The 11,712-nt window shown below is 39.1% G+C and overlaps 2 protein-coding genes across 25 annotated transcripts in view; one reads left to right on the forward strand and one right to left on the reverse strand.

Annotated features, from left to right (window-relative positions):
- The window catches only part of ep300b (EP300 lysine acetyltransferase b), a 58,983-nt gene extending 50,768 nt beyond the window's left edge, over window positions 1-8,215 (reverse strand). For all 24 annotated transcript variants that reach the window (XM_087244442.1, XM_087244435.1, XM_087244425.1 and 21 more), the window contains exons 1-2: window positions 6,315-8,215; window positions 3,397-3,977 (exon numbers count right to left, since the gene is read on the reverse strand). In XM_087244442.1, the coding sequence (XP_087100568.1) occupies window positions 3,397-3,977; window positions 6,315-6,408 (675 nt within the window). In that variant the 5' untranslated portion in view covers window positions 6,409-8,215. The remainder of the gene's footprint in view (window positions 1-3,396; window positions 3,978-6,314) is intronic.
- LOC147845623 (uncharacterized) overlaps window positions 1-11,712 on the forward strand; it is an 807,608-nt gene that overhangs the window by 416,655 nt on the left and 379,241 nt on the right. The gene's annotated exons all lie outside the window — the stretch shown is intronic.

Here is an 11,712-nt window from a genome sequence, read left to right on the forward strand (position 1 = left end):
ACAACGACAACTTGGTTATGAAGTGGTAGGCCACAAAAAAAACAAAGAGGATGCGTAGTGTATGCTGAAGCACACAGTGCACAGAAGTCGCCTACTTTCTGTAGTCAACATCTATAGTTATTAGCTCAAGGACAGGCGTAGAGAGCTTCATGGAATCGGTTTCTAAGGCTGAGCAGCTGCATCCAAACCTAACATCACCAACTTCATTGCAAAGCAAGAAAAGGCAATGGTGTAAAGCACACTGCCACTGGACTCAAGAACAATGTAGATGGTTTCACACTTCTCTGTCTGGCGATCCAATGGATGAGTCTGGCTTTGGCAGTTTCCAGTAGAACGATACTGGCCTTATAGCATTGTGCCAAGTTTGGTGGAGGTAGGATTACGGTGAGAGGTTGTTTGCAGGGGTTGGTCATAGCCCCTTATTTCCATTGTAAAGAACTCTTAATGCTTCAGCATACCAAGACATTTTGGAACATTTCATGCTCCTACTCTCCATGAGTGAGTTCAGTGTGGAAGAACTTGACTGACCTTTAGAGTTCTGACCTTGACCTGACAGAACACCTTTGGGATGAATTAAAGGGGAGACCACAATCCAGATCAAAAATTCCCAAACAACATACTCCAGAAGAATTGTGGAAAGCCTTCCCAGGAGAGTTGAAGCTGTTATAGTTGCAAAGGATAGGCCAAATCCATAATAAACTCTACAGATCTCAATCCGGATGTCATTAAAGGTCATGCCCATGAAATCAGGTCCAATTGTTTACTACATGTTAAAGACAAAGGAAAGAGGCAAAAGAATGAGTGTTTGCAGTCTTTAGCGAAACACAGTAGGTGTTCTATCCTGATTTGGGGCTACGTTTCAGCCAGTGATGTTCAGAATAATGTCTTAACTGATGGACTTGTGAGTCCTGATAAGTACAATTCTGGAAAGGGCTTTACTTAAAATACTGATAATGATCCCAAACATGGGTGTCATGGTGGCGGAGTCGGTAGCACGATCGCCTCACAGCATGAAGGTCACTGATTCAACCCCCAGCTGGGTCAGTTGGCATTTCTGTGTGGAGTTTGCATGTTCTCCCCATGTTCGTGAGGATTTCCTCTGGGTGCTCCGTTTTCCACCACCGTCCAAAGACATGCAGTACAGGTGAATTGAATTAGTTATAAGTTAAATTGGCAGTACTGTATAAGTATGTAGTAAAAAAAAAGAAGGAAGGAAAGAAGGAAGGAAGGAAAGCCTAAATCTAAAGAAAAACCTAGGGAAGTGCCGAAAGAGCCCTGATATTAACTACAATTACATACCTCATAATAATTATTAATTACATTATCTGATATACAACTATGGGTAAAATCAACAATGAAATTGATTGTCAATGAATGGCATAGCAGATTAGTTGGGCTGCTCAAGTGACTGAGAAGCATGACGACAAGATAGAAAGCCCCTCGTGCAATGGCAGGTACAGAAGCAGCTGATGGAAAAAAATCATGCACCCCTAGTCCTCCAAGGTATCAAAAAATTTTACATTAAATGCCTTAAAAAGGATAATACCCCTCACTCTACGAAAGACTGAATTTTCGAGGGACAGAAGTACTGGCTCTAAATTAAATTAGCTTAAATTAAATGGTGGGATTAGAGTGAGAGACTCCATATTTAAAATCAACAGACAACAGCAGTAGTAGAATATCACAATTAGTCTATGTTATGGTTTTCAGCTCATTTTAGCTGATTTCTTCCTCTGTTTCAAAAAGAAATTGTTGCTGTTTATTTGTTTATTATTTATAATTTTGATATTTCAACAAATTCTGCCATTTAATATCTCAATCTTGGCATGCTTATGTTCTAATTTCATAATGTGAATATAACAGGTGTACAACACTTGTTTTGCTTGTATTTTAGATATTTAGAAAAATTTTACCGTTCTAAAACAAACCGCTTAGACAGATTTAAAATGTCAAAATCAAAGATCATTGACCTCAATATGCGGCTTTTATATATATTTCTAAGTACACTTTCAGTGCTTCCTATACATAGACTTTAGTTGGGCGGGAAACCCAGGTAAATTAACGGATGCTAAAGTATATTTAGTGACACATCTTTTTACTATTATTAACATCCAATTACCAAGCATCCACATTCGATTAAGTAGCGAAAAATCTTCTCATTCACCCGTTTTGTTCTGTGCGCGTCAGACCTGTCAACACTCCCACAGACCGTCGCACATGCTTTGCAGACCCACAGAGATATGCCTTTTTCGGGACTTATAAAATTAGTCCGGCCCAGGTTTCTAAATCTCTTAAAATGTCCGGATACAACTTTTGCTTTTGCTTTCTAAAGCTCTTATGCGTTTTTGCATTACCTTATTACTTAATTCAACTTTCGCTTAAGTTTGTGACTGACTGCGCATACACAGTTGTGCGAGCAAGAGAAACATTCAACAATTCATTTTTTTCAATCTAAACGACTCAAAAAAACTTTAGTATATATTAGAAGAGGACAAAATGACTGGTCTAAACTGGCTGCAAAATGTAAACCATTAAGTTATTCAACGCATTTGCCTTATTTAAATAATCGTATAACAGAATTCATTTTTCTTCCATTTATTTCTCATTTATTGATTATTTTATTAATTTGCTGATATTAGTATATTACATAGGCTATCTTTTAGCATAAAATAAGAGAAATAGTGGATTACTTTTTTTATTCCAACAGTCCTTTTTACTTTAAATCATTGAAAAGAAACAGTTTAAAACAGTGTCACAATAAATAAAATTGTTAAAAATGTAATTACGTTAAAAAACATACTAAATATACAGTTATACTATATATTCATACCTCATAGTATAACTGTTTATGTGCTGCGGGTAAATGGCGTTTTTCAATCCGGCTACCACAGCAAGTATATTTCAAACATGTGGGACGTACTGACATTTACACATAAATAACAGCCTAATTTAGAGTTTTATACAGCCATAATAAGCAAAAGGTCACATCTTAAAAAGTACTCAGCACTTTATCAGATTAATCTGGAAAAAAAATATTGGCCAACTAATCAATTATCAACATGATTGCTAGTTGCAGCCCTATATTACATAGCCCATTATTTGAACAATTCGACAGGACACACTCAACAAAACTGTTCAAAATGCCAAGGGAGGTCACATTAAACACCAACTTTAACTTAAAGAATCATTTTTATCCTAATTAGTTTTGTTTTGTAAATTTATGTTAATATTTCCCGTATTTTCTGTTCGTATCTTAATAGAAAAGTAAATTTGGATACACATTCAGAAGTGTGTACAAGTCTTCGTCAATCAAAAGCTTTTCATACAAATAAAAATCTGTACAAGCACACAGAATCCTTTTTCTCATTATTACACCCTGATTTGTTCCCACGTTACCTTGTTCACTGCTCCTGGTTGCTGCGGTCTCATTGCTGCCTGTGCCATCTGCTGCCCTGCATTTGGCTGCTGCAGAGAATCGGGCAGCATATTCCCGTTGCCAGCCATGCCTGCATTCATGTTCACATTGGCGTAGCCCATTCTAGGTGCACCATTCATCATCTGCCCACCCATCATACTCTGCGGCTGTCCATTCCCTTTCTGGGTGCCCATCATGGCTCGGTTCAGTCCCCCCACCATGCCAGGCTGCGGCATCATGCTAGGCTGCTGCTGAGGGCCACCCATTCCCTGAGTAACAGGGCCACCGCTCAGACCTCCCATCATTCCTAAGGAGGCAGCGTTACCGGGGCTGCCGGTGGCCGTGGAGGCGGATGGAGGAGCACCAGGGCGGAGGAGCTCAGACAGGTGCTTGTGTTTGGCCGCAGTGTCTTGGCCCGAGACGCCCAAAGGGCCTGACATCCCTCCTCCACCCAGACTGGTGTGCAACTGGCTGGGGTCCATCCCGTTTGGAAGGCCCAGGTCGGAGGAGTTAATGAGCTCATCTGGGAGGTCATGCTCCAGGTCAAACAGAGAGCCAAAATCTGAAAGACAGGAAAACAGACCTTTAGGTTGCCGCTCACAAAAAAATCATTCTCAATTAGATAAATCAAAGCATCATTAAGGCCTGCTCACACATAAAATGATAAGCATACCCCGTTTCCACCTGGAATAATGTGTTAAAGTGAGAAAAAAATCTAAACAAAACTAAAATCTGTCAATTTATGCACCCTCTACTTCCTCCAAACTTAATTCTTCTGTTGCACAGCAGTGAAGAATGCTGGAAACCTGTAGCCATTGACTTCCATAGTATTTGTATTACGTACTATAGATGTCAATGGCTACCGGGTTCCAGCATTCTTCAAAATATCTTATTTTGTGTTCAACAGAAAAAAAAAAGGTTTGGAATCATTTAAGAAGCAGTAATCGTTCATTTTTGGGTCATTATCCATTTAAAACGCCCAAGTTTATTAAAGTAAAGAGGAACATAATTCCCAAAAATTGTTTCTCCTTGTCATTACTATTATAGACATGTCATGCATTAATATATAGAATTATATCTTTAAATCATTATCACGCTTGGTGTCAACAGTATGAGCCATTGGAAAAGCAATCCAATTTTACTGAAGTGCATATGAATGTAACTTGTACCTAAAAAAACCTAAAAGACAGTGAAATGAACAGCAAGTCTCCAGTGGTCAAATATCATCCGGTTAATCGTCTCGGTCAATATATCGGTCTATCAATCAGTATACAGCAAGAAATCAACAAAATCTGACCGAACTGCAACTGAACAAATCTCTGCTGTTGGCTGCAACAGATGATTGTGATGAGAGACAGAGCATTGGAGAGCAGTATGCAGTAGAACCGGTGTGCATGTCCTAATGGTTCATACTAATAAAAAACACATGGTATGGCATAACAATGGACAAGCTCTGGGACAAAATGGGGGCCTTTTTCCTACATAATGGCAGGTCCTGATAACAGAAACATACCAACAACTAATACATTGAACATACTCTACATATGAATCCGGCAAACTTCTGAGCGCTTGTGAGGGACTTATAGAAAAGCAAAGCGATTAACCTGACAACGTCATGAATAACTAAATATTTTGTTTACCATTTTGGCTGTTTTAAAACAAAAGGAAACGGGGTATAACAGGGTTGAAAATTGGTAAAATGCCACACAGGTAATATAAAAACCTGATTTCATGAATTGCTGTCACAATATAATTAAAGAATTTTTTAATGCATGTATATTTAGACATGCTCATGATTAAAAATCACAGTGTTTATCATATTTCAAGCATTTGTGGCACACAAAAAACTGCATATATAGAATTTAAAATGTATATACATTAATGAAAATATTCAAAACATTGCAAACTTCCATTGGCTGGCTTATAAAGGTGTTGGGACAGTGTGCAATAGAATAACTTAAGGTAAATATTTCAAGTTTAAAGTTTACATACATCACCTTTCTCAGTACTTAAAGTAGTTAGTAGTTCTCAGTACTTAAACAGTGCTATATTTATATTAAACTTAATATCAGTTATTACTTTAGTTTTATATACAAAACTATTTTGATTCGTTTCCTGTTGTCCAATTGCATTAAATTCATGCAATAATAACAGCAACCAACTGCTTTGGATCACAATCTACCATTTAAAGAAACAAATGTACTGATGGATTGCTACAATTCATATCAAACATCATCCTGTTAGACACTAAATTCCGCCATAGAAAACACTGCTTCAAACAGACTGTTATGGGTAAATAGTCTCCAATGGTCATGTTGCTTTTAGCTTGGACACCTCTGCTCAAAAAGCGAAAACAGCAAATCACCTTAGGCTAGTTTAAGATGTATATGAGCTAGCATCTACTGCTTATTGTTGACTTGCAAACACTATCATCTACCATGTAGTTCCTGTAAACTAACTCGACAAGCTTCAACTTCATTGCCAACCGTGTGTCAGCAAAGCGATGTGATTTATAAGGAGTTCATGTGGAGTTTTCCCATTTCCTGACAAGCTCAAAACGCATCACCTCGTAAACCTTTGACACCAAAGCATTCTAATAAAGAGACACAATGCGAAAAGTTTGTGTAACTCACACCCGGAAAAACACTGCACACTCGGATGACCATTGTAACACACACCTCATCAACTTCAGATATAAACACGGAGACAATTAGCCTGCTAGCTACTCTGCTAAGTTATTTAAATGCCTGGGGTTGAGACAAACACACACACAACAAAGGGAAGCTGTTAAAACACACGTCGCGTGTCTTATTTTCATACATGCACGCGAACAGCGACGGTGTGCAAGCGCGAGACTCACCGCACACCGCAGCGCGTGAACATTATTATTGTTATTTACCGTTTCCATCGCTTGCGGAGACCGACAGAGCCGGGGAAGACAATTTAGGCCTCTTAGCTGTAGGCGGACCGGAGTCCAGCACATTATCGGCCATAGTTTTCCTCCGGTTTAGTGTTAAAGCATATATCCCGCGTAGGATAGCCCTTCCTGTGCAGTCGCTAGCCGATGAGCGAATGAAATCTCCCCGTTCACGAACACCGGACGGATTCCCGTTTCCCTTTCATGGGACGATACATGCATGCAATGCAATGCTTGAGTGTTCAGTCCACCTTTAATGCTCCCTTTTAAGAATTTGTAGTCTTTAGCTCCTCAAAGTATATTTCCGAAAGGAGGAGGTGAAGGGAGGAACAGACGGTCATGCAAGCTCGCCGCAAACTCACGTAGCCTCCTCGGCGACCGAGCAATTTTCCCGAGATTTATCCTCGCTGCTTGCATCCGTCTTTTCCGCCATTGTCGGCGGCGAACTGAAGTGTTGCTTTTTTTTTAAAGGCGTTGTGTACGAGAAAGCGAACTCACTCCGCTTCGTGCAATGCTCCCGATCAAACACTCGGATTCAGAATTGTGTGTCTTTCTTCTTTACATTGTAGCATGTGCAATTCTCGGCCAGCATCACTGTACTTCGAAGATTAAAAGTCCACCATGCACCTCAAAACTAGCACAGATGTGTGAATCTTCTTCATCAATGCCTTTATGTCCTTCCAAGAAAGTAAGACGGATGGAGAAAACGAATAAATACTCGGAATACAATTAAACAATGTAAAGGTGTCCTTTCGTCCTTACATAATACTCTTTGCAGAATAAATAACATGAGAAATGTGCACTCGAGGACTGAGGCGACTTCAGTTTGCATGCACGGACTACCGCGTTAAACGATTCCAAACAACTTGCATATTTCAGTGTCCATGTCGTGGTATTTTGCAACAACACTTCAAAGTGACAAGTTCAATGGTTTATTGTGCGTTCGTATCTGAATATGGCTCGTGCGCCCTCTGTGTGAATGTGTCCACTGCACGAGTTAAAAGTGTTTGCAGAAAATCTCTGACCATTGCTTCAGGAGACCACCCTGCACTGCGCACAGCTCGTGCATGCAAAATGCAAAGAAATGCTTTTAAAAGTGGCTGTCTAGCGGACAGAACATGTATGCAATTGGTCGAAGTGCGAGAAGATGAAGTCGCGAGCCAAAGAATGGGAATCGAGTGAAGTTGTTCAATGCATTTGCCTGTATTTCAGCGCACTGACACATCGAGCAAATAAGAATAATTTGTCACTGCACAGCCCGAGAGCTTCTTCGCGGAGCAATAAGAAAGAGCGAGAGGAACAGCGGTGGGTCGAAAATAGAAATGGACCGAAACGAGGCTGGCTTCACTAATATTTGGGGTCTGAAGCATCTGCCGATCCGGGTGATATTGCCAGCTGCACCCCCCAAAATCTGGGGGTCCTCAAACCCCTTTCATAGGCTTTGTGATGCTGTGAACCCCCCTGCGCGTTCATCCCTTTTAAATTTCTCCCTTCTCCTGCACAGTTCCTGCGATTTTCCCCACTTTCGCTGTCGTCCGCCAGCAACCGGCGATGTAATTTCACAGATATTCCCACTTCGTGACGCTGTTATTTTCCTTTTCCCCTGACGAGCTTCCCTTCGTTTAAATGTATTGCCCTCTTCCGCCTCTCCGCTCCGTTTCAAAAAAAGAACAGAAAAAGAAAGGCAAAACCAGTCTGCTCTTTGATTTCCACACGGGAGAATCTGTAATCTGCCCTCCGTGTCCTCCGCTAACCGCCCGGCTTGTGTTTTCTCCGGTCTGGATCCGCGAGGACGGAGCCGGCGGCGCTCAGAGTCGCAGTGGTCGGCGCTCGAGTGGCTTTTTTTCGGTCGCTCCTGCCTCCTTCACTCTCTCCGCACAAACAAAATGGCGGCTTGTTGTTTCTACTCCTCTGGCTGGGGGGAGGGAAGGTTGGAGGTGCGGTAACATTAGTAAAGGGGGGTGGAGGGGGAGATGGCGATCGGGATTTCCCGGACAGTGCTGTTTCCGTACTGTTTCGGAGTTGCGACTGTTCTGGGCGGGTGCAAGACGGGCTCCAGCATCATCTGATGTTGGAGCCACTAACGTTAGATATGCGAAACGATGCCCACTACGTTGTGTTACTTGGCGTGCAAAATAAGACTTGTCTTCGCTATCTGTAGGGACAGACAGCTTCCTCTGAGAAACGCAGGGGTCAAGTGCCTAATTTAAGTCCAGTAGCGATAAGAGGTGAGAACAAGGCATTTTTGGCCATGGTAGCGAGTCGTTACAGTTTTTCGATTCCTATAGTGAGCTGCCAACATGTAGACTGCATAGTGTTTATAATAAACACGTTCATCAGCTCACCTCAACATCCAGACAGCATTTATAAGCATGCATACACCTCAGAGGGTGCATCTGAAAACCTTGGTAGCTGACTATGTAGACAACATTGTGTTTATCATAATCCTGTTAGGTTTAGCTAAAAAATACTCAAGTTGTTGCCCAGAACATTATAATCAAGTCTTCTCATGTTAAAAGACTGTCTTAAAACTAAATTGAGGTAAAGTTGGTTTTATATTCGCACATTTGTTCAGAGACTACTTCTGACATGCCCCCTTTATTTTTTACCATGGTACTTTGAATATTTAGGCTGAAATCGCATTTAAGTATGATTTGAGTACTATTTAATTGACTATTTAAACAATGATGTATGATAGTTGTTGGCTGCTAATGTGGTTTCCATATTTAGAACTAGCAAATAATACTTTTCTGAAATATCATTGAGAAAGTCAGAATGTGAGAATATAAAACCAACTTTACCTCAATCAAAACCAAGTGTACTCCTTAGACTATCTTTTAGACACCTTTGATGAATTCTGAATGAGTTTGGGTCAAAACAACCAAAATAAAGGCTTGTTCTGCACCCCATAACAAGCTTACAGAATGAACTCTGTTCAAAACCCTCAGCCCGAACAGCTGCCTATACAATATTTTGTCCATTTGTTTTGTTCAAAAGCTGTTTTTGCAAAGCCAGATTTACACCTTGAACTCAAACTTACCTAATTTTTAATGCATGTCTACTTAGCTTTAAACTAAACAGTATTTTGTGTATACAAACACTACAAATCACTTAAGCTTAGCGTATTGTATAAAATATCAGTCAGTAGTATTGGCCATAAATGCATGGAAGGTCATCTCAGCTAAGACCAAAACCCAGTGAACTGCCCATAGACCTATTCTGTTTTCATCTTTGGAGCATTCTCAGCTCAGAACATTTAAAGACCAGTCAATGTAGAAAGCGTTTGAAAATCATAACTTGTTCAGAAGAGTTAAAAAAACTTATCTTGTAAACTGCCTACCTAAACAGCACTTCACAGTCTCACTGGCATGTTGAAAGTCTTTTCAGCTGAAAAACCTAACATAACTTCAATTGCATATTGGATATGAGTACATTGAAAGTCATAGAGGATGTCAAAAAGTTGCCTACCTAATAAGCATGCCACAAAACATAGCGAGCTATCCAAGTAGCCAGCTTTTTTATATGGGAGTTTAAAAGGAATAGTTCACCCAAAATGAAAATTATGTTGTCATTTACTCACCCTTTACCTATTTCAAACCTTCAAGAGTTTCTTCCTTCTTTTAAACACAAGGAAGTTATTTTGAAGGACACTGGAAACCTGTAACGCCACTTCCATTATAGTATTTGTTTTGCCTAATATGGAAGTAAATGAGTGGATGTTTCCAGCTTTCTTCAAAATATCTTCTTTTGTGTTCAACAGAATAAAGCAAAGGTTGGAACCCTTCGAGGGAGAGTAAATAGTGAGTAAACTCTTATTTTAGGGTGAACTATCCCTTTGTGTCTTCTGTGTCAATTACCTGAACATACTCATGAATCATCATAATTTTAAGTAGGTTGTTCACTAGTTTTTTTGGTGATGTTAGTTAAAAATAACGACATAGTAAATAGCAACTTTTCATTTTCAGTTGGTCTTAATACACGATGTAACTATTGACCTTATTCTTCAATGCAGAAGTGCACTCGTTTTTGCGATTGTTTTAAAACTTCCGATTCAGTTGTCTATTGAAGAAATGACTAGGAATGATAAACGACAGAAAACTGTCAAACTAACTGCTCTACTAAAATGTGTTTGCATGATTATACAGACAAAGTAGAATAATATAATAAGAAATAAATATCAGTTTGCATCATGAAGCAGCAAAACAAGCTGTTTTTAACATCTAAAAATTAATGGGAGTGAATGAAACTGGAGGTCTCGAGCCAAAATGTTTCAAATGGTTGCGCCCGCTCATACACGGAGAATAAGGTGAATAGAAGAGGCAAGCTTTTGATTTACAAAGTAGGAAAATTATCAAAACTCATCATCATTTTTGAGTGAGATGCTAATGGTCTAATCCTATTCAATAATCTAAGCTAGAAAGCTAAGCTAAAAATGCCCCCACCACACTCGGACATCAGCTGAATGGATTCAAAAATAGTAAAACATAACTATTTAATTCTAGAGGAGACTCAAGTGTAGTGTTTCTTTATGTTACCACTAAATGTAAACTGCACATGAGTGAATGAATCTTTACATTAGACATGATTTATATATACATTAAGCAACTAAAATATTCAGAATTTGGACTGAATGACACATTTTTGCAAAGAAGTGACTAATTATGTGGATTAGACGCACATTTTTCAGTGAATTGCTAATGGTCTAATCCGATTTAATAATCTATGGCAGTGGTTCTCAAACTTTTTTCATCAAGTACCACCTCAGAAAAAAATTGTCTCTCCAAGTACCATCATAATGCGCAGTATTGAAATATAGTAGCGTAGTAAGCCCAGTAAAGAAGCTACAGCTGTGCAGTTCTAAAACATAGCAGATTAATTTCTATTATTAAGAATATTTATTATTGTCAGCCATTTTAAACATAATAGCCTGAACGTTAACACTGTACTGTGCTTATATGTAAAAAAAATAAATAAAAACATGAACATTTTAATTAAAATGTACTTTTAAAGTTTAAAAATGGTAGGTTAATGTTCTTAAAAAGTAAAAAGAAAAGTGCTGTACTTAAATGTAAAGCATTAACATATAGTAGCCAATTAATGAACACCTGGAAATTTTGCCTGGACCTCAGAAATATAGGCTATATGCCATACAATAAATAATATTGTATGTCATATTAATTTATAAATCATTTTTGATACATTTTGAAATATATGTAGCATGTATATATGACACATTTGATATCTCCGCGTACCACTAGAATTAAGCCCGCATACCAGTTTGAGAACCACTGATCTATGCTAAGCTAAGGTAAAAGTTCTCCCGCCAGACCCAAAAATAAGCTGAATGGATTCAAAAATGGTAAAACTCAACTGTTTAACT

This window comes from Danio rerio, chromosome 3, assembly GCF_052040795.2.
Source record: "Danio rerio strain M-AB ecotype USA chromosome 3, GRCz13ab, whole genome shotgun sequence".
Lineage (NCBI taxonomy): Eukaryota > Metazoa > Chordata > Actinopteri > Cypriniformes > Danionidae > Danio > Danio rerio.